The sequence below is a fragment of the Scatophagus argus genome, chromosome 9, assembly GCF_020382885.2.
Source record: "Scatophagus argus isolate fScaArg1 chromosome 9, fScaArg1.pri, whole genome shotgun sequence".
In the NCBI taxonomy this organism is placed as follows: domain Eukaryota; kingdom Metazoa; phylum Chordata; class Actinopteri; family Scatophagidae; genus Scatophagus; species Scatophagus argus.
In genome coordinates, this window is record NC_058501.1 from 23,091,294 (window position 1) to 23,117,531 (window position 26,238).

Genomic DNA, 26,238 nt, shown 5'->3' on the forward strand with positions numbered 1-26,238 from the left:
TGAGACTATGTTTAGGACTGTAATAATCCACACAACTTGAGGGAAGAAGAAATATCACCAGTTGATATGGCGAACTTGTTAATTTACGCAACAGTCAACATTAACTTGCAAAAGAAAGTCTGATATTCTCTCGCCTTTAGGGCCTGAATGTGGGCTCTAACAAAACCTAAAGCAGGGGTCGGCAACCTGCGGCTCCGGAGCCGGATGTGGCTCTTTCATCCCTCTTGTGTGGCTCCCGTGGCTAAGAGAGGGCGAGTATATTTTGGGGAAAAAATGATGTGAATAGAATAACGGACACTTAATTTAAATTGATTTCATTCTAGCCATTCAGTTTTTGTCATTGTGCAACCGAGCGATCTATTTATACGCCTATACTTGCTAACGCGACTCTTCCTTCAAAATAAAAGCACTACCTGTACCTCTACATCATACACTGGAAGAACATAAATTGACTACTTTCAAAAAGTAGGTTACAGTTGTAATAGTTATTTCTTTGGACACTGAGGTGCTCTTGTGACATTAACGTGAAACTTGTTTTAATATTTTGTCGATCAAAATATCCATCACGTCCTGTTTGCGATACCTGTTGCCGCTAAATAAGTGACTCATTTTGGCCCCCCGTAAGCCAGCAGTGGACAAATGAAAGAAGAGAAAAGTAGTAGGCGAAAATAGATCGTTTTATGGACAGATTCGTTTGGTTTTACTGCTGACAAAACCAGCTTACCGGTAAATTAGCAAACATTCTTTTGTTTTATTTCATATATAGGGCTGTGCAATTTAACGCATAATTATCGCATATGCGTTGACTCGATAAGTAATTATGCCTACAATTATTTTATGTTTTTATGATAATAAATGTTTTTAAAGTCTGTTGCTCACTAGTTATCTAACCGGTGCTCATTTGCTCTCTAAAATACTGCGTTAATGCATGATAAAATAGAAAATAAAAACTGGCAGCGTTAATTAATTTAAGCGTTGACTTGTCCAGCCCTAATGTGATAACGTGTTAACTGAAAATAAATATATAACTGGAATCACGGAAAGAAAAAAATGGAAAATGAAAAAATAAATTAAATGGTTTTATTTATCCAGTGATTTGTACTATGAAGTTATTTTCCATTTATCTTCACCAGTTTTAATTCTATTTTTTATTAAAAATCGCTGAATTGTCACATTTACCGTTCAGATACTGAGACGTGCGGGGAGCCTCACCAAGGATTGCGCAATGACTCGGCTAACTGTGCTGGCATGCTAGGCAGCGGGACCGTATTGCTGTCTCTCTGTACGTCGCTATTAAAATGTTCAAACACTTTTGCTATATGAACTGAACAGCCTCCCCCACAATCTGTCACTGCACTGAGCTACATATAACTGGAGGTGTGACCACTAAAGAATTCTCTGCTAAAACACATGAAAAGCTGCCTCGTTTTCGACATCGTGTTAAAGGGAAATGCCAACTTTCTCTCTATGGAGTACAAGTACAGTTTTACTGGGGATTACTATGTGTGTGTGTGTGTGTGCGCGCGCGCGTGCGCATGTGTGGAATGTGTGTGTGTGTGTGTGTGCGCGCGCATGTGTGGAATGTGTGTGTGTGGAATGTGTGTGTGTGTGTGTGCGCATGTGTGGAATGTGTGTGTGTGTGTGCGCGCGCATGTGTGGAATGTGTGTATGTGTGTGGAATGTGTGTGTGTGTGTGCGCATGTGTGGAATGTGTGTGCGCACGTGTGGAATGTGTGTGCGTGCGCACGTGCATGTGTGGAATGTGTGTGTGTGTGTGCGCATGTGTGGAATGTGTGTGTTTGTGTGTGTGTGTGTGCGCGCGCATGTGTGGAATGTGTGTGCGTGCGCACGTGTGGAATGTGTGTGCGTGCGCACGTGCATGTGTGGAATGTGTGTGTGTGTGTGTGTAAAGCCATAGATATGGTTCCAAACGGAACATCAAAGCATTTAAAAGACAGAATGCCTTTGTGACATCATCAGTCCCACATCTATATAAGCAGAGAATCTTCAAAGGAAAACCATTTCAGTCCTGGACTCTGAACTGAGAACATCTATATATCGTGAGGAAACACTTCAAAACACCTCTTTCTTAAGACAAAAGACATAGACACAAAACAGAAACACAAGCACAAGGAAAACACTATAAATACTACACTATACTAACGGTAGTACTAGTACCACCTGTAGTGTCAAATCTGCCAATCTGTTTTTCCAAATGGAAAATAAGACACAGACAGAGTCAACCTCCAGCCCCTCCAGCAGAGGTGAGAAGATGGCCTCCTCCCCTTCTCCCTCAACGACCTCCAGCATAGCTAGCATTCTCGTCTCAGAGACACTGGATCAGACCTTCGCGAATATCAGCGAGCTGATGCAGCGTATCGCACAGTGGGAAGACGAGGAACGCTCAAAGGTTGACGACGATGAGGACGAGTCCTCAGCTGCGTCTCTCACTCAGCAAAAGATAGAGAGGCATTTGCACAAGTTTTTTAACCTGCGGCAAGTTTTTGCAGAGCACAGAGGAAAGACACCGGAAGTCTCAGAGGAAGACCTGGTCCCTGAAATGGAGCCAACACCAGAACCATCAGAACAAGAAAGCCATGAATGTGCAACTGTCAGTACACAGACAAGCTCAGCTTCTGTCAAGACACAAAAATCTGCAGGCAGACTTCACAGCAAGATCTACAACAAAATGAAGTCCGCATGGAAGAAACGCTTCAGTAGAAAATCAAAGAAGAAGTCGACAGCAGAAGAAAATTTGGACACAGAAGCTGAAAAAGCAGACCTGAGCTCTGTCCCACTGGAAGCAACAAATGTGGATGTCCTATCAGTACAGATAGTCCCTGAACCATCCACTACCAGCTCATCACCAGCTCATCCTCTGAGCCCAGTCCCACTGGAATTAGTGGATGAGGACATCCCATCAGAAGAGGAAGATGTTGTCCCTGAACCATCCACCACCGTCACTTCACCAGTTCATCCTCTGAGCCCTGTGACGCTGGAATCAGTGGATGAGGATGTCCTTTCAGAACCATCCACTATCAGCTCATCAACACCAGGACCATCAGAACAAGAAGGGCATTATGAATGTGCAACCATTAGTACACAGACAACTTCAGCTTCTGACAAGAAAACATCTTCACGCAGACTTTACAGCAAGATCTACAAGACAATGAAGTCTGCATGGAGGAAACGCTCCATTAGAAAATCAAAGGAAAAGGACCAGCCGACAGCAGAAGAAAATTTGGACGAGGCCGACGAGTCAGAAAGCTGGGAGTTGAGGTGCACCTCCACAAGTCTTGAGGCATATTCTAGTGTCTCCATGTGTTCCAGTGAGGATGTCAAGGATGCAACAAAAGCAGAATTAAGATCTACCTCTCTGGAGTTGGTTGATAGAAACATTGTCTCATCTCAACCAGCAGAGCATTTCAAAGTGGGCTCTTCTGCCAGGGAGGAAGACCATGACGCAAATATGGACTTGCCACCAATACCCACAGGTCAGTTCAACTTGGGAGCTGAACAAAATGAAGTTGATGAAATTATCAAGACAGTCAACAGCATCCTGACATCCAGCTCTTCATCTCCTAAAGAGCTGTCTCCCGTGGCTGCAGTTGGCTCTATTGAGGACACAGAAGCTGAAAAAGCAGTCCTGAGCTCTGTCCCACTGGAAACAGCGAATGTGGATGTCCTGTCAGTACAGGAAGATGTTTCTCCTGAACCATCCACCACCGTCACTTCACCAGCTCATCCTCTGAGCCCTGTGACGCTGGAATCAGTGGATGAGGATGTCCTTTCAGAACCATCCACTATCAGCTCATCAACACCAGGACCATCAGAACAAGAAGGGCATTATGAATGTGCAACCATTAGTACACAGACAACTTCAGCTTCTGACAAGAAAACATCTTCACGCAGACTTTACAGCAAGATCTACAAGACAATGAAGTCTGCATGGAGGAAACGCTCCATTAGAAAATCAAAGGAAAAGGACCAGCCGACAGCAGAAGAAAATTTGGACGAGGCCGACGAGTCAGAAAGCTGGGAGTTGAGGTGCACCTCCACAAGTCTTGAGGCATATTCTAGTGTCTCCATGTGTTCCAGTGAGGATGTCAAGGATGCAACAAAAGCAGAATTAAGATCTACCTCTCTGGAGTTGGTTGATAGAAACATTGTCTCATCTCAACCAGCAGAGCATTTCAAAGTGGGCTCTTCTGCCAGGGAGGAAGACCATGACGCAAATATGGACTTGCCACCAATACCCACAGGTCAGTTCAACTTGGGAGCTGAACAAAATGAAGTTGATGAAATTATCAAGACAGTCAACAGCATCCTGACATCCAGCTCTTCATCTCCTAAAGAGCTGTCTCCCGTGGCTGCAGTTGGCTCTATTGAGGACACAGAAGCTGAAAAAGCAGTCCTGAGCTCTGTCCCACTGGAAACAGCGAATGTGGATGTCCTGTCAGTACAGGAAGATGTTTCTCCTGAACCATCCACCACCGTCACTTCACCAGCTCATCCTCTGAGCCCAGTCCCACTGGAATTAGTGGATGAGGACATCCCATCAGAAGAGGAAGATGTTTCTCCTGAACCATCCACCACCGTCACTTCACCAGCTCATCCTCTGAGCCCAGTCCCACTGGAATTAGTGGGTGGCTCACCACCAGCAGAACATCATGGAGAGGGGTCCTCTGTCACAGACCAAGATCGAGTCATCGACAGGGACTCAGCTCCTCCAGGACAGGACCCTGAGACATATTTGGGAGGTTCCCTCGATGAAAATGGAGAAGAGACCCAGCGCAATGGGCTGAAAAATATATTTTACACCATAATTAAGGGATTCTTCAACAACCTTACTGAAAAGTAAGTATACTTTTCTTAGTAATTTCTTACTGTAAATCCTTATAACATTTGCTTACAATTATAACCTTTATTGTCTATGTTTTTGACAATGACACTTACACTGTTCCACTGTCTTTTTTGTTTGTTTTTATCAGGGAGCAGATGGATTTAAACAGTGGCGTTTATTACATGGATGTGAAAGAGAAGTTGATTGACCTTGGTGTGGAGGTACTGAGGGTCATCCTCAAGGCAATCATTGACATTGTTTCAAAAGCCATCTATCAGAGTCCCACTTTGTCCCTAACAAGTAAAACAGAGGCAGCTGACCAAAAATTGCCCTCAAAAATATTCAGAGAAAGCTTTGATATAACTGAGGAAAAAATCCAGAAGATTCTGGACGGTTCCTTTGGCGAGGCCTTCTGTGATGTGGTTGGTGCAGGCACATATGTCAGCATGACGCCCAAAGTGACAGAGGCCATTGTGAAAACCATCACTGATGAGGTCATCTCTGTTCTGTCAGAGGCTATACAGGAATCAGTGGACAGAGAATCCTCAAGTGTCTGTGCTACCTGCTGCAAGTTCTCATGTTGCAAAGCATGCAGAAAGATGCTGGCAGGAGTCATCCAGGCACTGAACTCCACCTTTAAAGCTGCAGGCACTTCCACTTCCAGACTCAAATCAGACTTACAGATGGATTGTGAGAGTAAAGGTAAAATATCAACAGATGCGCAACCCATCAAAGTCAAAAAGAAGAAGTCCAAGGTGCGCCGCCTCTTTGGCAGACTGCAGAAAAATAAAGTAGAACCTGTTTCAGATGAACAAATACACAAGGTATTGACAATCAACAAATCACCATCTGGACGCTCACTATCACCCAAAGGACCCATTCATATCAGGGATTCACATCAGGATCCGGCTGTGTGGACCAAACGCCCCTCTCCACTGAAGGGTGAAGAAAACACCGCCATCAAAAAGAAGAAAAAGTGTTGTAGCTACTTTGGCAAAAAGGAGACTAAGGTCCAGCCTGTTTCAGATGAACAAGTGGACGAGGCAATGACAGCGACTCAGTCATCATCTGGACACCCTTCACCACCTCAAGCCACATCCAGTAAATTTAACACCCCTCTGGAGTTACTTGATTACATTGAAGATGAGGATGCTACATCAGAAGACAGCGGAAAAATTACATCTCCACACTCATCAGCTTGTCTGAAGGATACGGTCAAGATCCCAGATTGCCAAAAGACTGCACCCCTATCTGAAAGTCAGATGGAGGTGAAGAGCTTTTCCTTACATCAATCTGATGACCCTGACAACAATAAGCTTTCAGATCAGCCTCCAGCTGTGCAGCCCAGAAGACCTTCTCTCCTGAAGAGAATGAAGCTGTTTTTCAGCCATCTGAGCTTCCGGAATAACTAAAGAATAATGACTGATCCCTTCTGTATCTCCCTTCACTTCCCTCTCTCCCTCCTATCCCCACCTTCCCTCTTCTGCCTCTCACCCCTTCTCTTCTTCCAAGTTCCCGACAATTGACTTTTACCTCTCCTTTGTTTACCCCATACTCTCTATTCTCTCCCCAACACCCCCCCCCCTCCCCTCCCTTTCTCTTTCTTTGCTCTCTAATTCCTCTCTCTATCATTTATGAGGGTTTTCTCCGGGTGCTCCGGTTCCCCCACCTTCCAACACGTGTGATTGTGTTTGCTCATTTGTATTAATAAACAATAAAAAAAAAAAAAAAAAAAAAAAAATCAATCTGGGAGGAGCAGATGTGCCGCTTCAGGTCCAGGGGAGGCCCGCATCCTGTGACAGGCCCCCCACTGCCGGTGCAGACTCCGCAGACCGCCGCGGTGACCAGCGCTCCTGAAGAGAATGAAGCTGTTTTTCTGCCGTCTGAGCTTCCAGGATAACTAAAGAATAATGACTGATCCCTACTGTATCTCCATCCACTTCCCTCTCTCCCTCCTATCCCCACCTTCCCTCTTCTGCCCCTCACTAATTCCTCTCTCTCTATCATTTATGAGGGTTTTCTCCGGGTGCTCCGGTTCCCCCACCTTCCAACACATGTGTGACTGTGTTTGTTCATTTGTATTAATACACAATAAAAATAAATAAATAAATAAAAAAGAAAAATAAAAAAAAAAACTGGTAAATGGTCTATGATGTGAAAGCATTGGAAGTCTAGTAAATGCATTTTCCTGCTGAAAACGTGGTGCTTGGCAGATGAACTGAATTTTATGCTAATGCTTGACAGGTGAACTGAATTTCAAAGCATTGATGTAAATGCAGAAATATGACATGAAGTAAAAAAAAATGCATTACACTGCAACAAACCTAACAAAAGAGTTGAAATATGTTGTGAGAAAACTGGAAGCTAACGTTATCAAAGCTACAAGTTGAGGTGCACTACATGAAAAGGGTGAATAAAGCAAATTATTTTGAACACAGAAAAGTCTTTGGCCTAAAGCACTGAGAGTTGCAAAGCATTGCTGAAACTGCACAAATGTTAAATTATTAGCAAGAATTAGAACTTACATAAGAAATTATTGAAAAAAAAGCTTAATACTTTAGTATTAAGTATAGTATGTAGTAAAAAGTTGAACAGAAATTTTTCAATTGCAAATTTAACATTTGAATTGTTTTGTAGAAAGGTACAATATATTTATAGGGATTTATAGGATTTATAGGGAATATGCCTTTAAACATTCCCTATAAATCTACCCTAACCCTAATTTAAGGGAAGATTTCTCCACTGGCTTACATAAATAAAAATAAATGTTGATAGGAACTTATTATTAAAAAAAGATTTTTTTAAAAAGGAAGATACACCCACAGCACTATGGCAAGTGAGAGGATAAAGCTAATGGACGAACAAATAAATAGACATTTGAATCAATGGACAGATGAAGAGTTGGATGTTGTTCAGGATTGTAGTTTTAGTTACACAACCATTTAAAAACAGCAGAAATAACCTCACTGGTTAAGCACCAAAAGGACACAGTGAGGAAACCACAGTCTTCTGGAATGTAAGTTAAATACATTTAATAGTGTCTATTTAAAAAGCAATTTTCATTTTCACTTAATGTTAATCGACAGGGAACAAACAAATCTAGTTTTTTTTTCATAATACACCTTATGTCATGTCCAGCATCATCCTGATCTGAAGTGAAAAAAGGGGAATGTCACATATACAATGTCAAATATTCTCTGATTCCAGTATCTCAAATGGTAAATCCTTTTCATTAAATATGACTGAGATTTAGACTGTCGGTCTGACAAAACAAGTAACTCTATGTGTCTGCTAACCTTCTGCATGTTTTATAGACTAAACAATTAATCAGCTATTAAAAAAAGAAAACTGTTACACTAGTAAATTAGAGGGATGGGTATTCAAGTAATACCCATGTTAGAGTACTTGCCTTGAATTATTATTAGATCACAGTTACATCACTGTGTCCGGTTCAATAACACTTAGCACTTAGCTTAGTAGAAAATGTTAGTAAATGTTAGTAACTAGAAAATATTTCTGTTGTTTTCTCTGTGAATGAGATGCTGCTGAGATACCTGATCAATTAAAGGATCATCTTATCTTATTATACTATGGGTCTTCTCTGTAGGTAAATAAAACTTTGAGTGGGCAGTGCCCACCAAAACACCAACAAATACACGCACACACACACACACACACACACACCATGCCTGTCTGCTGTAGGGGGCCATGAGGAGTTAGCGAGCCTGATCAACCCACAGGGATATTCATATACGGTCAGCCCTGCCCTGCCTGGGGCCATCTGCTGCCCTCCCTCTAATCCAGGAGCTTGTCACTGGTGATTAGCCAGCAACTCTATCACCCTTTCTCCCCCTCTACCATTATACACTTCTAGTTTATTATGTTTTATGTTGAGACTAGTGCTAATAAATGACATGGTGTGCTCTCTCAGCTTAAACTCCTTTGTTTAATTTTTTACACAACAAATCCTCTGTGCTTCCCCCTGCTATCTCTGCTTCTCCCCCTTCCTCCTTCATGATGTATTTCAGGCCTATTATGCATTGTTGAGTCTGCAAATTAACCACCTTTCCCACTTTCCTGTGCCTCCTTAATAAGGCGAAGTGTTTCTTGGCACAGGAAGAAATGCAGCTAAATTTCAGCAGAAGTTTCAAAAATAAAAGGTTGCGTTGAACAGCTTGAAAGCAATTACGGTCAATATTATCAGCAAAAAGAGTAACTTACAGATTTATTAGCAACTTAACTTTTAATATCTGAATTTTTTCTGTCTTGAGCTGTGTGAGTAATAAGTACTGCACATTAGTGTGAAGATTAGCTTTTGGGTAAGAGATATGTTAATAAAAATAAATTTACAATTAGACATTGACAACTGTCACGTTGCACTGTCAACGTAGCTTCGGTTTACATGCACTAATCATCACTTTGTGTCTGTCCATGTGTTTAGCCATGCTGTCAGCGTGTTCATTTGGTCAGTCCAGGATTATATGTCTAAAGGATGCAGTACCATGACATTCATGGTGTCCAGAGGATGAATCCTAAAGACTTTTCCTCTCGCACCACCATGAGGTGCAGCTTTCAGTGAAATTATCTGGTCAACTATTGGATAGATGAGAACTTAGTCCAAATTTCATGTAATGATAATATTTACATCTTTTATATATGCCAAACTACAATAAAAACAAAGCCCAATGTGCACAAGTCAGAAGGCACTGGGGTCAACACTGTTCCACAGACACAACACCATCAAATAAGGGATTGGCAAACACAGTCACAAACAATTACCTAAAGCCACCGTCACTGTTGCTTAGGGTACTCTGAGGAATTACTGCACCGTTTTTACTTAACGAACCAAGAACACATGTTCCAAAAACAGGCTGAAAATCACTCAGAAATGGGGTCAAAACCGCAGCGTGACAATGTGACTTTCAATAACAAAACCAATGTGATTATACAGGACTCAAAGCAGCAGCAGCAGCAGCTCAATATTCTAATGTGATGTGCTCATGGTTTTCAGCAAGATTTAATAGCTCTGATTCCTTCACCGAACAGCAGATTATAGCAGTCTGTGTTTATAGTTCATCACATGATCTAATGATGAATTAATCTTGCCTCAGAATCTGGTTCTACATCAGTTTCCTCACTAGACAGCACAGCAACATCACCAAAACTACTGAGAGAAGAAGCTTTTATGTGCAAAACAGTCTGTAAAATATGTCCATGTCTATCCCACAGCTGGGCAAAAACAGCTGATGGCCAGTGGGAGAGATGAAGGATTAACGACACGAGTGCTGGATGGACAGGAGGATATTTACTCCTGAGCCTCCTCCATCTTTACGGCTTTATTAGAGCACCATCGGAGGAGGCAGAGCAGCCACTAAATGTCACTGCTTTCCTCAGTGATACGACGCCACTATTCCTCTCAGCCCACTGAAGACGCCTCAGTGCCTCTCGTGGGAGGAAAGGGCCTCTTTTGAATGCCACTCCCTGACCATGAAAGTGCTTGGTTTCCCCAATATGGCCACGTGATTTGTTTGTGTTTCAACTTGTGGCTGTGCGCAGCTTTAAGTTCTTGTTTGTGAAGAGACATCATAGGGACGTGACCGCTGCGCTGCAGAAAAACACAAGTCCTCTCTTTGTTTCAGAGATGACTCCAGAGAAAAACAATTAGTAAAACAGGGGATATTAAGGAGCAAATGTTTTCCAGATTTGGTTTTGTGGCACGACTCGGCAAAGTCAAAAGAGGACATGAATGAAAACAATAACTACAATCAAAGAGCAAACAAGCAAGGCACCTAATCTTCATTTAAATGTTGAGACATAAATGTGACTAAATATTAATTGCAACGCTGTTAGAATTGAGCTTACACGCATAAAAAAAGGAGTAGGTCAGACTTTTCTATCATATACTAATCTTTTTACAGCAGCATGTGTCACTTTGATGTATCAGGCCAAGGCTGATAATCAGAGAAAAAAAAAAACATCCCTACATAACATAAATCTTTCACTGATCTGCTTACTCACGCCATGACCATCCACAAAGTACACTGGTAGTGTAGCTGAGTGACATAGTGCCCTTTCTAAAATATGTTATGAGCCATTTGAATATGGCAGAATAAGGCGGTGGGAATCCTCTTATGTCACTCTAAATAAAGTTTTTTGGATGAATTGTGATCTCTAATCCTGCCATCCCTCCTATATCAGTAATAGCCAGGTCTTAGTGTAAGCTCTGCCATTTAGATTAAACAAACTCTGGCATCTCTTTGGCATCTTTCTCCACTGGATGGATTGGCTATTTCAAAAACGCAGCTGTCTGCAGTGGAGAGTGGTGGGGTAATATCTCTAAAGCCACAAACCAGATCAATCTGGGTCAAATGTGACGTATTTTGCCGCAAACGCTTTTAAAATCAAGTGCAGTGTCATGGTATGCTGTTGGCTAGCTCTGTATCATTTCTGCTGGGGTGACACTGCAGACCACTGGAGCTCAAGCTGCACTCATTCTTTTCAAACTGGAACAAAAGTAAAAACGGCTTCCTTCCTTTTTTGGGCAGAAAGATGCTGAGGCCACATGGCTTATTCTTCTTCTGTTGCTGCCTTTCCAGAGAAAGACTCCACAGGCTGCTGAGTGCCCTGATGGTTGTAGGGCCAGACACACACAATAGACACAATTTGTCTTCATTTCCACTCCGACTGAACGAAGGATGAAAACAAAAACACAGGCATACTGAATTAAAATAAAACCCATTGGCGTACTGTGTAATGAAAAATGAAAATCCCAAGGAAACTGTCTTTAATTTATATGCATGGCCTAAATTTGTTTCCAGTTGCTAAGGAATTTAAAGAGTGGCTGGCCAATTACCTAGCAGACTCTTGTTTGCCCTCAGGTGCTATGCTAATTAGGGTCACAGAGGGTCATGCTGTAACGTACTCACTAAAATGAGCCGAGAATCTCAGAGGGATGCTCTTATTTGGGATGAAGCCAGTCACATTCCTGCTGGTATCAAAGCTACAGCTACACAGTCAGACGTGTGTTTGTTTCTGACTGATTTCAAGACAACTGTCGGACATTAATACAGGTACGCAGGTATTAGCACACAGCTATTTAAGGCAAAGGATTAGGCAGAGAGACAGCAGCTTGTAGCAGCAACAGCTTGTAATTTAAACCAGGGGATGAGGGAGGCCTCTGCTCTGGTCAGTTGAGGACATGAATCTGTTAAGTATGTAGAGGAAAAAAAAAATCCTTCAGTAGAATTAGGAATGTAAAGAATATTTAGCTTAAGTCAAAACTAATCAATCCTCAATGCCGAACGTTTCTGTCTGTTCATCTCAAAGCTCTACTTTTGAACTCTGTCCTTTGTTCAGTTACCACAGTCAGTTTGGCTGAAGGCATTTTTGTCATATTAATGACCTTGTCTTGCTGTATTGAACTTGTGAACCTGTCACACTCGCTCTCCTTCAATTTCCTGGATGGCCTCTTCATTGAGTCCACTATAATAGCAGGTGATTGTGGGAGCACCACTAACAAGCCTCAGCGAGGGTGACATCCTTCACTGCCAGTGCCGCGCTGAAGGGAGGAATGCATTCGGCTAACAATGGCCTGTCAGCACTCGTCGCCCTGTCCCCATGCATTGAAAGGTGGCATCTGCAGGACATGGTGACACACAGCATCGCATTCAGGGCACTGAAAGCTGCAGTGGTCTTCATTGTATCATACTGTGTAGGACTAAAACTCCCCTGTCTTGCAAAGAGACAGGTCATTAGAGATGCAGGGCTGACAAATGTACAGAAGTACACACACAAACACACTCACACAGAGACACATTCACATAGAGCTGTTTTACGGTGGATAAAAACCAAAACACTAACATCTGGGGTTTTTTTTGTCTCCAGTGGGAAGACAAAAGCCATCAAATGACTCTGCAGTTAGTGTGCACAGGTACTGTGAGCTCCAATCGGTTGTGATGGAACATAACACTCGGGTAGACGTGATAATTTTTGCCCCTTTTCCGATTCGATGCGATGATGTGTTAAACACGTGAATGCTTGGTCTACATGCTGCTTTCTACCTGTTTTCTGGCGCATTTGTGATGCTGAACGTGACAAAAACAGAAAGGAAAACTCATCCTCTACATACCTCTCCCATTCCTCCTCGCAATGGGAAAGGACTCAACTGCCTGTTTAAACATGTAATAAATAAATTAATTAATTAATAAAATAATAATTTTCATGCAAAAAAAATTGTATGTTTTGGATTCATAATGTGAGTGATGATCAGTACTGATCTCATTAGCTCATCTGATAAAACTAAACTAAAACAAAAATACATGCTAACAATATTTATTCATGATTTGGTTAGTTAGTATCACCCAGGAAGCAATTGAACAAAAGTTAAAAAAAACAACAACAAACAAACAAACAAAAAACACTGGTTTGCATAGCCCATGTAACAGGTGGCCAATCAGAAGGCTGTTTGGTTCAGAATCACTCCGTCTAAACTTTCTCTGTCGGTCTCTAAAGGTTTCATAATGTCACCTGTTGATTTATCCATCAGATGCAAATTTTCGCAGCACTTGGTTGTTGCCAACAGACACAGCAGCATGCACTCCCAGGAAAACACACACATGCATGGATGCTAAGTAAGTAATTAGTTGGACTGTGTCATGCAAATGCTCATGACTCAGGTGACTTAATAGGCCTACAGCACAGAGGCACGTGCTGACAAGTGTGACTTGGCCTGATGTGTCGAGACGTTGTTTAAAATGGGATTGGCTTGATCAGAGGCCAGAGGCGACTTCGCCGTAATCTGAATGATAGATAATCTGGATCTGGATTATGGGCCTGTGTTCAGGGAGGATAGGAGTTGATAAAGGTTGAGACGTCAAACAGGACTTATTAACGATTTGGCACCTGTTGATTCAAGCCTCATCACCTTACAAAGATAATAACAATGTTGGTTTTCTTTGCAAAGTTGTTCGTCTTTGTACGTGGATTAATGTACTGCAAGAGCCAGTGAGAAATGTACCCGAATCATCCGCAGCCTGCACGAGGGACACATACAGCGAATGCCAACACATCGAGATGTGACAGTGTGTGTTTGCTTGAATACGCCATCACCTGCTCTACCACCTGTAATTGCTCTGTCCTCAGGCAGACATGTGAGGTCTTGACAGCTCAAACCTTGTCGCTCCAACAACAGTCTAATGAAGCAAGCACACAGTAGCAGAATGAGGAAGATGCACCTCTGTGTGTGTGTGTGTGTGTGTGTGTGTGTGTGTGTGTGCGTGCGTGTTCATGTCTTGGCATGTGTGGCACTTAGCAGTTCTCCATTAATATTAATGTCATCCAGGTGTTGCGACTTATCCCTCCTCACCACTGGCAACAGATAAGGTTGCTGTGGAATTTCAGCACATTTTATTGTTGCACTGTTGTGGTAAAAACATGGATCTTAAAACAGAAATAGAAAATACAGTGCCAGACAGAGAAGCAAGGACAAAGATGCAGAGGAAGAAGTGCATAAAGAGGGCACATTTGAGAAGAAGAAACAAGAAGAAAAACAGTGTGAAAATAGCATCTGAGGGGGAGACAAATTCACCCACAATCGCTCAAACGCCCTGAACGAACAGTGGCAAGTCATTATCGCCATCATCATCACCACCGCCGTCCTCGTGCTGGCTATAAACACTCCCGTTTTTTTTCTCCAGCTATCCTCACCACCTTCAGAAATATCACATGCAGTGTCTGGCAGAGCCTGTTGTCTCTATCTGCCTCATTTGAATAGAATTCTCAGAGCATAAAAACGGCACTGAACTGTCCCACCTTCCAAAACAGATACATCATATTTCCACAGAAGGCAATAAAAGCAATGCAGGCCCAATTCCCCACAGTTTCAAAGACAGGGGCTGTATTTCAGCTAGACTCATCAATATGCAAAACATCAGAGCATTGCTTGCCACAAGAATATTCCCCCCACTGCACACTCTGCAAATGTGCACAAACATCATCACATTTTATGTTAAAAAAAAAAAAAAAAATCGGTCGGCAAAAAAAAGTATGCAAATCTTGTGCAAACATAATCACATTTTGATGAAAAGCACTGGGATTCAAAGCCCTAAATTGCCCTATGTGATTTTAATACTCTGCAGGCAATTGTCAAACCAAAGAGGCACAGAAAAGAGAAGACTCCAGGGCTGAAATCAATGCGCTACCTTTTATATTTGGGAAGAAGTGAACAAACTCCAAGCACTGGATTACATTTCAAAGCACAGAGCCTTGAGCTTTCCCGTTGAGGAGCATGTATAGTGTGGGAGAAAGGTGCTGTAGCGTGGGAGAGACGCGTAATCACGATGACCTACAGTAGGGTGGATGTAGGTTAAGTTAGTCCCTCTCCCTGCCTGCAGTGCTCACTCTGCCTTTCTCTTTCTCAAGTCTCTTCCCTGGGCTGTCTTTCCTGGGTTGTTAAATCCCTGCTCCTTTAATCTCCTTACTCAGCTACATCCTCTTTAAAGATGCAGAACCACAGGAGAGACGTGGGATACGTCAACTGGGAACTGGTGCTGGGCAAGGCGGGGCAGATCGCGTGGAGTGCTGGTGTTGGAGTTAAGGGTTAGAAAAAGTCTGGTATTGAGAACATACAGTTTTTCAGTAAAATTAGTTTGTTTAAGAGAAGAGTTTGCCTAAATCTCCTGAGCTTTTCTGGTTGAATGAGGATTAAATCAAGTCAAGGGGGAATGATCATTTAATTTATGCCTTAAAGGACTTCCCAAATGTTTTTAAAGAAGACTGCAGAGAGTAATTTTCTGAGTGTCCATTTGAAATCATCAGAGCCAATAATCACAGCTCGCTGCAACATCTGTATTCTGGAACCTTACATTAGAGCTCAGCGTCCATGTTTGGTGGTTGGCTTCCCATACATGACAGCAATGACAATTCAATGGATCCCGCTGTGACACTCAATTGACACCATATGATTCCTTCTCTGATAGACAGTTTAACACAGCTACCAACAATGTAGAGCATGTGCAAAGATAAGACAGACTGTAACACCCATCAACCTCCGACATCTACTATATGTATGGTTTTCTAACACGCACACACACACACACACGCCGCTCATTCAACGCTGGTGTCATATCAATACCATCACAAACCACTGTGCTCCATTCCCTCACCAAGCACTATTGTGTGGCAATGCATATCAATCATCCCCACACAGCAGCAACGTTTCAATAATGGTGCATCACCTGAGACTCAGGGAGATGAAAGTAATCCATTCAAAAATGGATCACAGTTGTCCTACGTGCCACATGCTATTCAGTGTGAGGAGACAGCTCTACTGTAGATTTCTGGGTCATCTTTCAAGCGTATGTGTCTTTGAAGTTCAGCAGCGTACAGTCGTATACCTCAAATACTAAATTTATAAGACAACCAAAGTGTGTCATCTGGAGGTATTGTACACTTGTGCAAGTTAATTAAGAGTGAGAATATATCTCTTCCTCTGCCAAATCCAAGAGGCTTTTCTTTTCGTGTCGGAAAGTCAACACTGCCGCATGCACAGATTTTAAATGTTCCCCAAAAATCTAAAAGTTATCACACCATTCACTGCACATTTTCCACAAACAATGACCTGAAAACACACACATGACTGGATCTGACTGTATGAGTGTGGGAGGTCACACACCGTAGCAGCACCAACAGCACATACTAATTCACCGCCTACCGTCATAAACGCTCCATATGTTAAAGAAGGTATCAAATGTAATCTCTAATTAGTGGTTTAGCAGCAGTACCTGTTTCCCAGAAGTAGAGAGACTTCCCATCATCTGTCTGTGCACGAGCCTTCCAGAAACCACAGAACAGCAGCAATGTCACCAAAAGGTGCCAGCTCCCCTCTGTCCTTATTCGGAGGGTCCCTGACGCACCCCTCCACCCTAGCCCCATGGTCCACCACAGGATAAAAGTAAATCCACTCAGTTCAGAAGGTCAGCGAAGGCCGTGTAGAAAAAATGAATAAATGAACAACTGGTCCAAAAGGCAACAAGAAGTGAAATGTGCTTCAGTTTGAGAGAGTGAGGGTGTGAGTGTGTGAGTGTAGGAGAGGGAAAAATAATGAGGTGTGTGCGTTATCAGTCCTGCAGGAGTTGAGGTCCGCTACTTGGTCTCATGAAGGACAGAGAGAGTAGTTTTTCTCCTTTTTTTCCTGTTTCTCTCCCAACTTGGCAGGAGGGTCCCAGAGGAAGGCTGTCAGTGACGGGGACAGAGCTGCAGACGGACGGTGCGGTCTTCCTCCTCCATCGTATCTGCTTCCACTGTGGCCGTGGCTGCCTCCGTCCTCTGGCTGTGGAGCAGTGACAGTGGGCGAGTGTCTGCAGTGTTGTTCGCTTCCCTCCCTCTCGCTCGCTCGCTCACTCGCTCTCTCTCTCTCTCTCTCTGTCTCCTATTCGCTCACTCATTCGCTCTTCTCCCCGTGCCACCCAGCTCTTTCTTTTTCTACTCCTGTCCTTTTTCTGTTTTTCTCTCCGACCCACATCTTCTCTTGTCTCTTTTGTTTTCCCTTTATTATTACAATCTCTGCATGTCTGATGGGCTCTGTCTCACTTTCCCTCCCTTTATGTCCCCTTTCCTCCCCTGTTTTCCTGTCTCCCGCCTAGGGCATGAGGACGGATACTCCCTCTCCTCCTTTTCCTCCTCCACTCATCCTCTGCTTGCAGTGCTGAGAAGGCAACTGGAGACCAGCAGTGCTCACACTGGTCTCAGAAGCTCCTATAAGCACTGCTTCCAGGATCAGAGAGGCAGTGAGACAAGCAGGGCTTAATGCAGAGCGAGAGAAAGTGCGGGGGGGTGGGGGGGCTAATGGGGGAAGCAAGGAGGAGCAAAACACTGTAGCAGATAGAGTGTGAGAAAGAGATGAGGGAGAGATGGTGTTTATGCTTGTGAGAAAAGGGTGTGAAAACAAACTGATGGAACGAAAGAAGTGATGATGAGGACTGCTGAGACTTAATTTAATATTTCACATAAAAGAACACGGAGAAACACTGAGCTATTCTCTGTTACTGATTCGGGGGAAAAATGTGAGTCAACCCCTAGCAAGTATTGTATATTATAAGTAAGTATTTATGGGAATGAAGAGACAGGATTAAACACACAGTACCCACATGTTATACCTGTTTGCGTCTGTTTGGCCTTGGAGTGTTAACGTGACACCGTGTACAACCTCAAGAAAAGATCAAGATCGTTTGATAATCCGTTTTGACATGACACTCAATCGAAAACAATACTAACACGAGATATTTACTGTTTTACCTCATCAGTTTCACCGATTCTTGTAAATACGCGCTTATTCTGGATTTGATTCCAGCAACACATTTCAAACCAGTCGGGACAGAAGCAACAAAAGATTGGGAAAGTTGTGGACAGCCATGTGAGATTTATTCGCTAAAATCTACCCACATCTGGAATCTGGCAAGTGTTAAATTTCAGACCTTGTTTGGTGGGCACTTCATATCATAGTGATTTGTTTGGGAAAAAGAGAAGAAAAAAGAACTGGGTATTTAGTCTGTGCGGCGATACCCAGCATGAAAAAACAAAGAAAAGACCGCCGCAACAAGGACCTTCATCAACAACAAATCCTGGAAAAGACATCTTAAAATACTGTTTGACTGACATGCCTTTTTATAACGGACCAAAAAACGCAGCAGAAGAGGCAGCATAGCGTAAAATATTTAATTGGGTCTCGCAGTACTTTAAAGAAAGTCAGCGAAAGTCTGAATTGCTGATTCAAAGGATAAAGCTGCCCATATAAATTTCCTACCTCCTTGTCTGTGTCACTCAACTCCCGGCCCGTTTGTTCCCAGTGAAAATGCAAATCTGGAAAAACTGAATCACAAATGCACAGATTGCTCAGTAATTTCCTAGAACACATGTGCATTGTACTTTCTAAGCAAAAGTAACTAAAACGTAAGAGTAAATTAAGCATTTATTGGAGATTATTTTCCACTGTGGATTAGTACAGATTTGATGCTCTAGGGATTATTTACAGGTGGGATGGACTCAGTGTTAGTATACAGTTATGGACTCACAGTAGTTATAACTAATAGATTTTGGACAACACTGGAGGCCTATGATGCAGACAGTGTGACTACAGAGGCGATACCTGCTAGGAGAACAACGTAATTGTTGATTTCAGGGAAATTACTGATTCTTATCCTTTAAGGTACACCAATGTCGGTATGACAGTGGAAAGCCGACATACCACAGGTAAGCTGACGTGATGCTAAATTGCCGAGTATGTGGACATTTTTAAATCTCCAGTTTGACCAGCACTCAACCTTCAATCAAAGAGACAGCCAGATTAGAGGGCAGGGGGTTGGGGAGCAGTGCAGGTGGAATTCATTTGCCTGAGTTTAATGTTCCTGCGCTGTATGAACTGTTCTGTCGGCACTCGTGACAGAACAACCAGGCTGAGGTCGTGTTAGGACATCTGACTGGCAGACTTCGGTTTTGGCAGAGTCAGCCTGTCATATCTAGTTTAGTGGGACGAGGCAGCTGAAGGGATCCACAAGCCTGGTTAGCGTGAGGTTCGCAGAAGACTGAAGGAAGCCAGCGATTGTGTTATTTATTTATCAGAATTTGATGTTTGTAGTGTATTTGAGAGGTACTGAATTGGGATAGATGGAAAAATGAAAGCAAGCGGCGAGAAGAAAGGCTTGATTCTTAAGCAAATAAGCGCGTGTGTTTACATGCATGTGAGCATACAAAGGCCTCATTACATAAACTTCCAAAGTCTGAACTGCCATCTTAACTCAGTTTAGGATAAAAGAAACATATGTTCTACCTGCATTTTGAAAGAAAAAATAAAATAAAGAAAACTTTAGCTATCACAGAGTTGTCCCAAAAGAAGAATTTCCTATTTGGGGAATCTGGAGTTTGGGTGACACAAACCTTCTCTTAAATTCAAAATGTAAGAATTTTAACAGTGAAGATGAGGAGAAACATTAACACTGAAATATTATGACAGAAAGGCATCACTAAAATCGTGTCCATGACATTACGTTAACGTCACAAGGCAACTACATACTAAGAAATCATCATCAGGTGACTGAATCTTCCAACAAGGACAGACTGTCATGCATGTCAACAGATTGCATTTTTCACTTTGCAGCAATGAACAGTAAAACATTTTAGTGACCATATTTTCACAACTCTGCTTTTTTGCCGGTGGTGAGTTGGTGGGTCTAGTTTGTTTGGAAGTGAGTTACTGCTCAAGTTAAGGAGATAAAGTACCTCAGAGTCTTGTTCACAAGTTAGAATAAGATGGAATATGATACCGGTAGACTGATTGGTGTACAATCTGCCATGAAGTGAGATGTTGCAACCATCGTACATCGTTCTTACCTTCATCTGTGTCCATGAGCTCTGCAGTGGTCCAAACATTAATTTAATGGTTACAAATTGAAATGGTATTTACGAAGGGAAAGGTACACAAACCACGCGTCAAATTGAAAAATGTCTTTACTTTCCTGTGGAGGGGGCCGAAGCTGTCCCACAGCGCACTGGTTGGAATAGATATTTCACCTGGCTAAGCAAAAACTGCTCCAGATCATCTGACAGGGGATTCGGGTACTCAACCAGAGCATGATGAGGCCTCTACCTGGAAGCTGTGCGCTTATCTGAAAGCAATACACACCCTGAGGCCAATCAAAATCCTGTATTCATTGTGGAAATGGTACATAAATTACATTGCGAGACCATAACTGATCATATCATGTCTATAAGTTGTGATGTATGCACAAAAACGTAGTAAAAAACAGACCTGAACACTTTTTAGTTGACGGACCAACTCAACTGTTTTTTGGTTTAAGAATTAAAACTTGCTGTTTAAAGAGCAGAGACTTTCATTGTCCTCGATCTATTTGAAACACCAAAGTCCATCTTTCCCTCAGTCTATATGTCTACATGACAGGGGAACAATAACGATGAAGTGTCAGCTAATGACGTACTGTCTGGATGTCACTGGCTTTGGCATTAAATGTCAGCACTGAGCAGCGTGCGGGATTCAGTCCGACGGAGGAAAAACAGATAAGACGGGGAAGATGTGGTTGGAACTGGCAGAATAAAAAGTCAGCACCAGCAGCCACCTGAATACTGGCAGGCTAATCTCTATGAGGAGGTGACAAAAAAAGAGTCCATTGTACTATCAGCTTTGCTATTTATATAACTGTCGATTAAACATCTATCAATCAAAAGAAAGAATCTGATGTATAAAATAGTGAGAGGAGCAGCAGCTACCTCCAATGGACAAAAAAAACCCCTCAGAGTCACATACAGTGTGAAGACAGCAGTGTGATCACACCTGATCTGTAAAAACATCTCAATCAGCAGAGCAGATGTTGCCAACTTGAAGTTAAAAAATGAAGCTTTCCATTCATCAACACCGGCTGTCGTTTTTTTGTTTTTTTAATGATCGACCTGCATTCAGAAAACACATTCATGTTCATGTGTTCATTTGGGGATGCAGCGCTTGGCTAACATGAGCAGCTTCTGGTAATTAGACGTCAATCTGAGTTTGTCTCCTGCGGGACGAGTTACATCAGAGCAGTCGACATGCAGACATTTCTTCACCTGTTGCTTTAATTTTGCAAGGATAACTTCTCAAGTATGTGTGCAAAGACTGAGAACAGACTTTGCATTGAAGGAGACATCTTGTGTCCAGCAGTTAAACCAAAATGAAAACATGAAAATTTGCACATTCGCAGATTCTTCATGTTTCATCGATGGATGAGTCAGCGTCCTCAGCGTAATGTTTAATTTAATCTAAAGTTTAATAGTTCACTGAACTTTTTAATATTATTACATGTCTCTGTCAAATTATATTTAACTACTTTTTGGTAACTGAATGATTTTATGGAAGATGCTGAGCAGACAGACAGTCAGTAAAGGAGGGTACACACTGTACTGTCATGTTCCAATAAAGTGAAAAACAAGGAGTACAGCCACATGACAAAGAGACGACGGCTATGATGGAGAAATGCTGCACTAAAAGTAACTGACTCATCATTCGGACATGTTATTCACTTCATCACTAATTACTAACGGTAACCGATATGGTTTTCCAGTAGCTGATGCTAGAAAACAGGGTGGCTGAGGACCGAGAGTTTGATGCTGATATCAAAGCAAATAAGTCATTATTATTATTATTATTATTATTCCCTGCTCATTACAAATCAGGTCACACTGAGTTAATGTTGCCGCTGATTTTGCTGCAACACAATACTGCTCCCCTGGGTATTACTCAAGCTTACCTTATCTTGCTGTAAGTGCTGTAACTTACTCATGTTTAATTCATCATTAACCCATAGTTTGTCCGGGGTTATGTTTAATTATCCTAAAGTGGATTCCCGATGTTGCTGTGTTTCTCCGAGTGGTTGCTTATCAGGGATTTGGGGTCTGTTGATTAATAATTAAAGAAATAACTGGATAACCTGCCAGCAGGCCACTATATGCTTCTGCCTGTGTGCGTGTGCCTGTGTGTGTGTGTGTGTGTGAGAGAGATTCTATATCGTTTTTACTGTTTTAAATCTCATGTTGTGTGATCTTTTGTAAACCATATAAAGGTCATATAAACTCAATCCAAGTTGAATTTATATATTTAAATACACACTACTAAGCACATTTCCTGGTAGGCATTAGAGGATATCTTGTCAATCCATCTTTGATGGTTTAACTGCAGCCATAAACGACTTATCCTATCAACTATGTTTTTTTTTACAGAGTTAAATTTGCCTGAGGCTGTAAAGCTGCAGCGTCTGCTCTTCTATGTGAGCCAGCACTTATATAACAAACACCCGTCTAGGTAGATGTGGAGAGAAGAGAAGATGATTGAGATAATGATAGAGAAAACACAATCACTCCACTAGAGATAACAACTATTAAAATTGATTAATCAAACACAGTGAATCAACAAAAAACCTTATTGCTCTCCTTGTAGTGAATTATAAATCAGCACTCAAGGAGTCCCTGCAGCATGTTATTTGGTAATCAGAGCAAAGCAACACTGGGATCAGATTTCTAAGTGCAGCACCAGGACTCCTGCCATCTGCAAGTCTGCCTTGTATTTTAAACTGTTTTTCGTTTAGAGAAGAAGAGCGAGGCAGTCGGGAAGAGATTTTCAAATGTGTCATCCTGATGGATTAGTTTTAACAAATCAATAAATGAAAGCCCACGTTTGTAATCAACTAAAACCTCACATTGTTTTCAAGAATTAAAAAATCCACATTATTGTGCTTGGAAAATGCCAAAGGTGGCTTGTTCATATCCTTTATTTTATGTGACGAAAATCCAAAGATATCAATTTTATTGTCATTTATGGAAAAAGAAAAGCTGCAAATCCTCAAAACTGATCAGCAGTTTGATATTCTGTCATGAAAACCAAAGAGACAATTATTTGATAATCAAAATAGGTGACAATTAACAAATAAAAGCCCAAATTTGCAAGAAATTAAAACTTCACTGCGTGATTATCTTATTTCTAACTAATAAATGCGACGCTGTCATGCTTTGAAAATGATCGATGGCTTTTCAAATGACAGCAGATAGAAGGCAGCACTCGTACTTGTCAAAATTATACAACTTTTTAAGATTGAGTCTTTGTTGTCTCAGAAATACTGAATAGCAAAAATGTCACGAGTTGATATTAGAGATATTAATATCACCTTGTGACAAGTTTTCTATAATAAGAAAGCAGTTTGGAAGTGATGATTAAAGCTTCTTCTCACTCTGGAGTGCTTGAAGGTTGCTGGTTTTAGTGCACACACTCGCAATCGTGCAGATGATTGACAACAGAATATTATTATCATTATTATTGTTATGAATCTGGGTGTGTGGACATGCACAGAGAGAGTGTAGTTATTATCTACAAAAAAAGGCGTTCATTTTGCGAACAAGTCGTCCTGCTGCTGAGAGCGGTTTGCAGGACGGCCCAGTGATATTTCACCCACTGAAAACAGCTACCAACAGAGCTAAAAGGGCACAGAACGTGGCCTCTGCAGAAGTGCAGTAATTACTGCTACTCTCCATACTTTTTGCTGACGCTGAAATATGCTCTTAATGATGTGCTAAAGAAGTACTCTGATGAGCCATTTAATCCTTTTAACTGGTGTTGTATTTAAAAGGAAGACGTGATAAATAATCTGAGTTATCAATTATGACCCACTCTAAGTGCGGGACAGCGTCTGAATCTGCAGAGGACCTGCCCTCCGACGGCGTTTTACTATGTTCTCATTGTTTTTGCTGTGTACTGGAACTTTCTGGGCAGCTTCTGCACAGCTGATAGCCGACTGTCATCTCCAAGTCGTCCAGTACTGACGTTCTGGGTTGGTGGTGATTTCATACCAACAATGTCAGACCTAATTGCTTAATGTTTGAATGAATTAACAGACAGAATCAGTGCCGCACGTGTTTGAAGTCCATTGTACTGTAACACCGTATCTTTGAGACTAAATGAGAGACACTGGCTGCCAGCCCTCTGCCATGTACACCCGCTGTACTGTTGATTAGAGCGGCAGAAGGGGACTAAAAAGCAAAGACCAACAGCAGTTTCACTGAAGGCCAAACATCATTTTAAGGTAATCTGACCATAATCCCTTTGTTGGAGAAAAAAAAAAAAAAATATATATATATATATATATACAGCTTGTTTTCCTCATGACAAATGTGCAGGTTGTAACGTCTGTAATGTGATGACAAATAGCAAAGCTCTCAGAAAAGACTTAATCTGTGGAATTAACAAAGTACTCTGGAGTGACTGCTGATTTTTTAATTTGTTCCCGTGGTAGTGGACAGTGGTGGATACGGTGAACTTGTTAATAAATACTAATAAATAAATAATAAATGCTCGTCCAGCAGACAGGGAACAACATTATCATTTACTATTCCCTCTATGTTAAATGACGCTCTGTGTTGCCGCCTGCCGCAGATGCTATACACACCAAAACAGTAAAACTGAAGGTCAGATGCTAAACAATGAGCTGAAATTGTGCTATAAAATCCCTGTTCCTCAGTATGAGTGGCTCCTTTCACACATGGTCACTTTGTTTTCATGTTGTCATCCATTATATTGTACAAAACTAAATATTCCAGCCACTTTAAGCATACAAATTTACCGAAAACTGTTGAGATATAAGTTTCTACCTTTTGTTTTAAGGAACTGTACAAAGATCCAGTAATTAATAACTCTCCTGCCATTATTCTTAGTATGTAGTCCAGCTCAGGGTTGATTTGCAGTGGTTCACAGCATGACTCACAAAGCAAAAGGACAGTGACAGTGACATCACTGCTCAAGTCAAACAGACGACAAGCCCAGGTTTCCCTTGAAACTGGGTCTCCAGAGGATGACTCATGCGAAGAAGACGGGACACGATGCTACAGTAGCACTTTTGCATTTTCAAAACAAACCCTCACAGTGGCGCCTTATGGAATTGGTGAGCGATCTGCAGAGTGCAGGCTGCAGGGCACGACTGCACCTCTTTCTGACACAATGGGATCAGTGTGCAACAGAGCACAGAGCTCTGGGACATTCACACAGATTCTGCATGACTGTTCTTCACTTGGTTTGTTTGAGCTGATTTACTTTGCACAGTGATAAGACACTGAAGTGAAGCGATACAAACATAATAATGAAATACAATAACAAAAAAAGAGTTTAGATCACACACCACCTCTGGCATTGTGCCGCATAACACCACTGTATTTTCCTCCATGAAACTCGCTGCAATATGATTAACAGCTGAATGAGTTTGTCTCTCTTGGCAGGTTTAAAGTAATAATAAATTTTATGACAGACACAATAAAAACTATCTTTGCTTTGTTTACTCAATATTTAATAGGTTTGTGAATCTGTTGGTTTGCTAGACGACTACGGTGTTGCATATATTTCATATTCACAAGCTTTGATTTTGTTCTTGGCAAGTTTCATTGAGTTTATATTGATGATGATCTCACTTGTACTCTGATGTTGCCCAGCCTGGGAGTCATGAAGCAACTTCAGTTGCACCAAGAAAAACTAGTGTGTGTGCTACAGGTCAAAATATCTTTTTTTGTGTGTGTGTGGGGGGTTACTGCCGCAGTACTGATGAGGTCTTGATAATCAAGTTTCTTCTCGTCAGATCTAAAATCATGCTGGTCAAAGAAGGACTGTGCTGTCATCTGTATGGTGGTAACATGGATCAGATGGCAGGGTAGACGGCCTGATCAGTGCGATAACCTTCAGCATGTTGTGGGGGTGTGCACTAGGAAGGCCAGTTACAAGACTTTGATGTCTGTGAATATAATTTGTAAAGGACAGGCTTGATTTGGAGCCTCCTGTCTGTTCCAGAGGAGATACGGGTGTAGAGATGATATGGACCCTG

At 41.9% G+C, this 26,238-nt stretch overlaps 2 protein-coding genes across 6 annotated transcripts in view; one reads left to right on the forward strand and one right to left on the reverse strand.

Moving 5' to 3' along the window:
- The window catches only part of LOC124064510 (thrombospondin type-1 domain-containing protein 7A), a 126,724-nt gene extending 109,291 nt beyond the window's left edge, over positions 1–17,433 (reverse strand). For 2 of the 5 annotated variants that reach the window (XR_006844270.1, XR_006844269.1), the window contains exon 1: positions 16,624–17,433. Coding sequence is in view for 3 of the 5 variants with exons in the window: in XM_046399053.1 (XP_046255009.1) it covers positions 16,624–16,774 (151 nt within the window). In the remaining 2 variants the exon portion in view is untranslated. The remainder of the gene's footprint in view (positions 1–16,623) is intronic. The other 3 variants (XM_046399053.1, XM_046399055.1, XM_046399054.1) reach the window with 3 other exon arrangements.
- LOC124064511 (nucleolar protein dao-5-like) lies at positions 1,924–6,584 on the forward strand. Its single transcript, XM_046399056.1, has 2 exons — positions 1,924–4,857; positions 4,992–6,584. Exons 1-2 carry the CDS (start codon positions 2,216–2,218, stop codon positions 6,253–6,255), a joined length of 3,906 nt encoding a protein of 1,301 aa, XP_046255012.1. The 5' UTR covers positions 1,924–2,215; the 3' UTR covers positions 6,256–6,584.
- Positions 17,434–26,238: the final 8,805 nt, after the last annotated feature.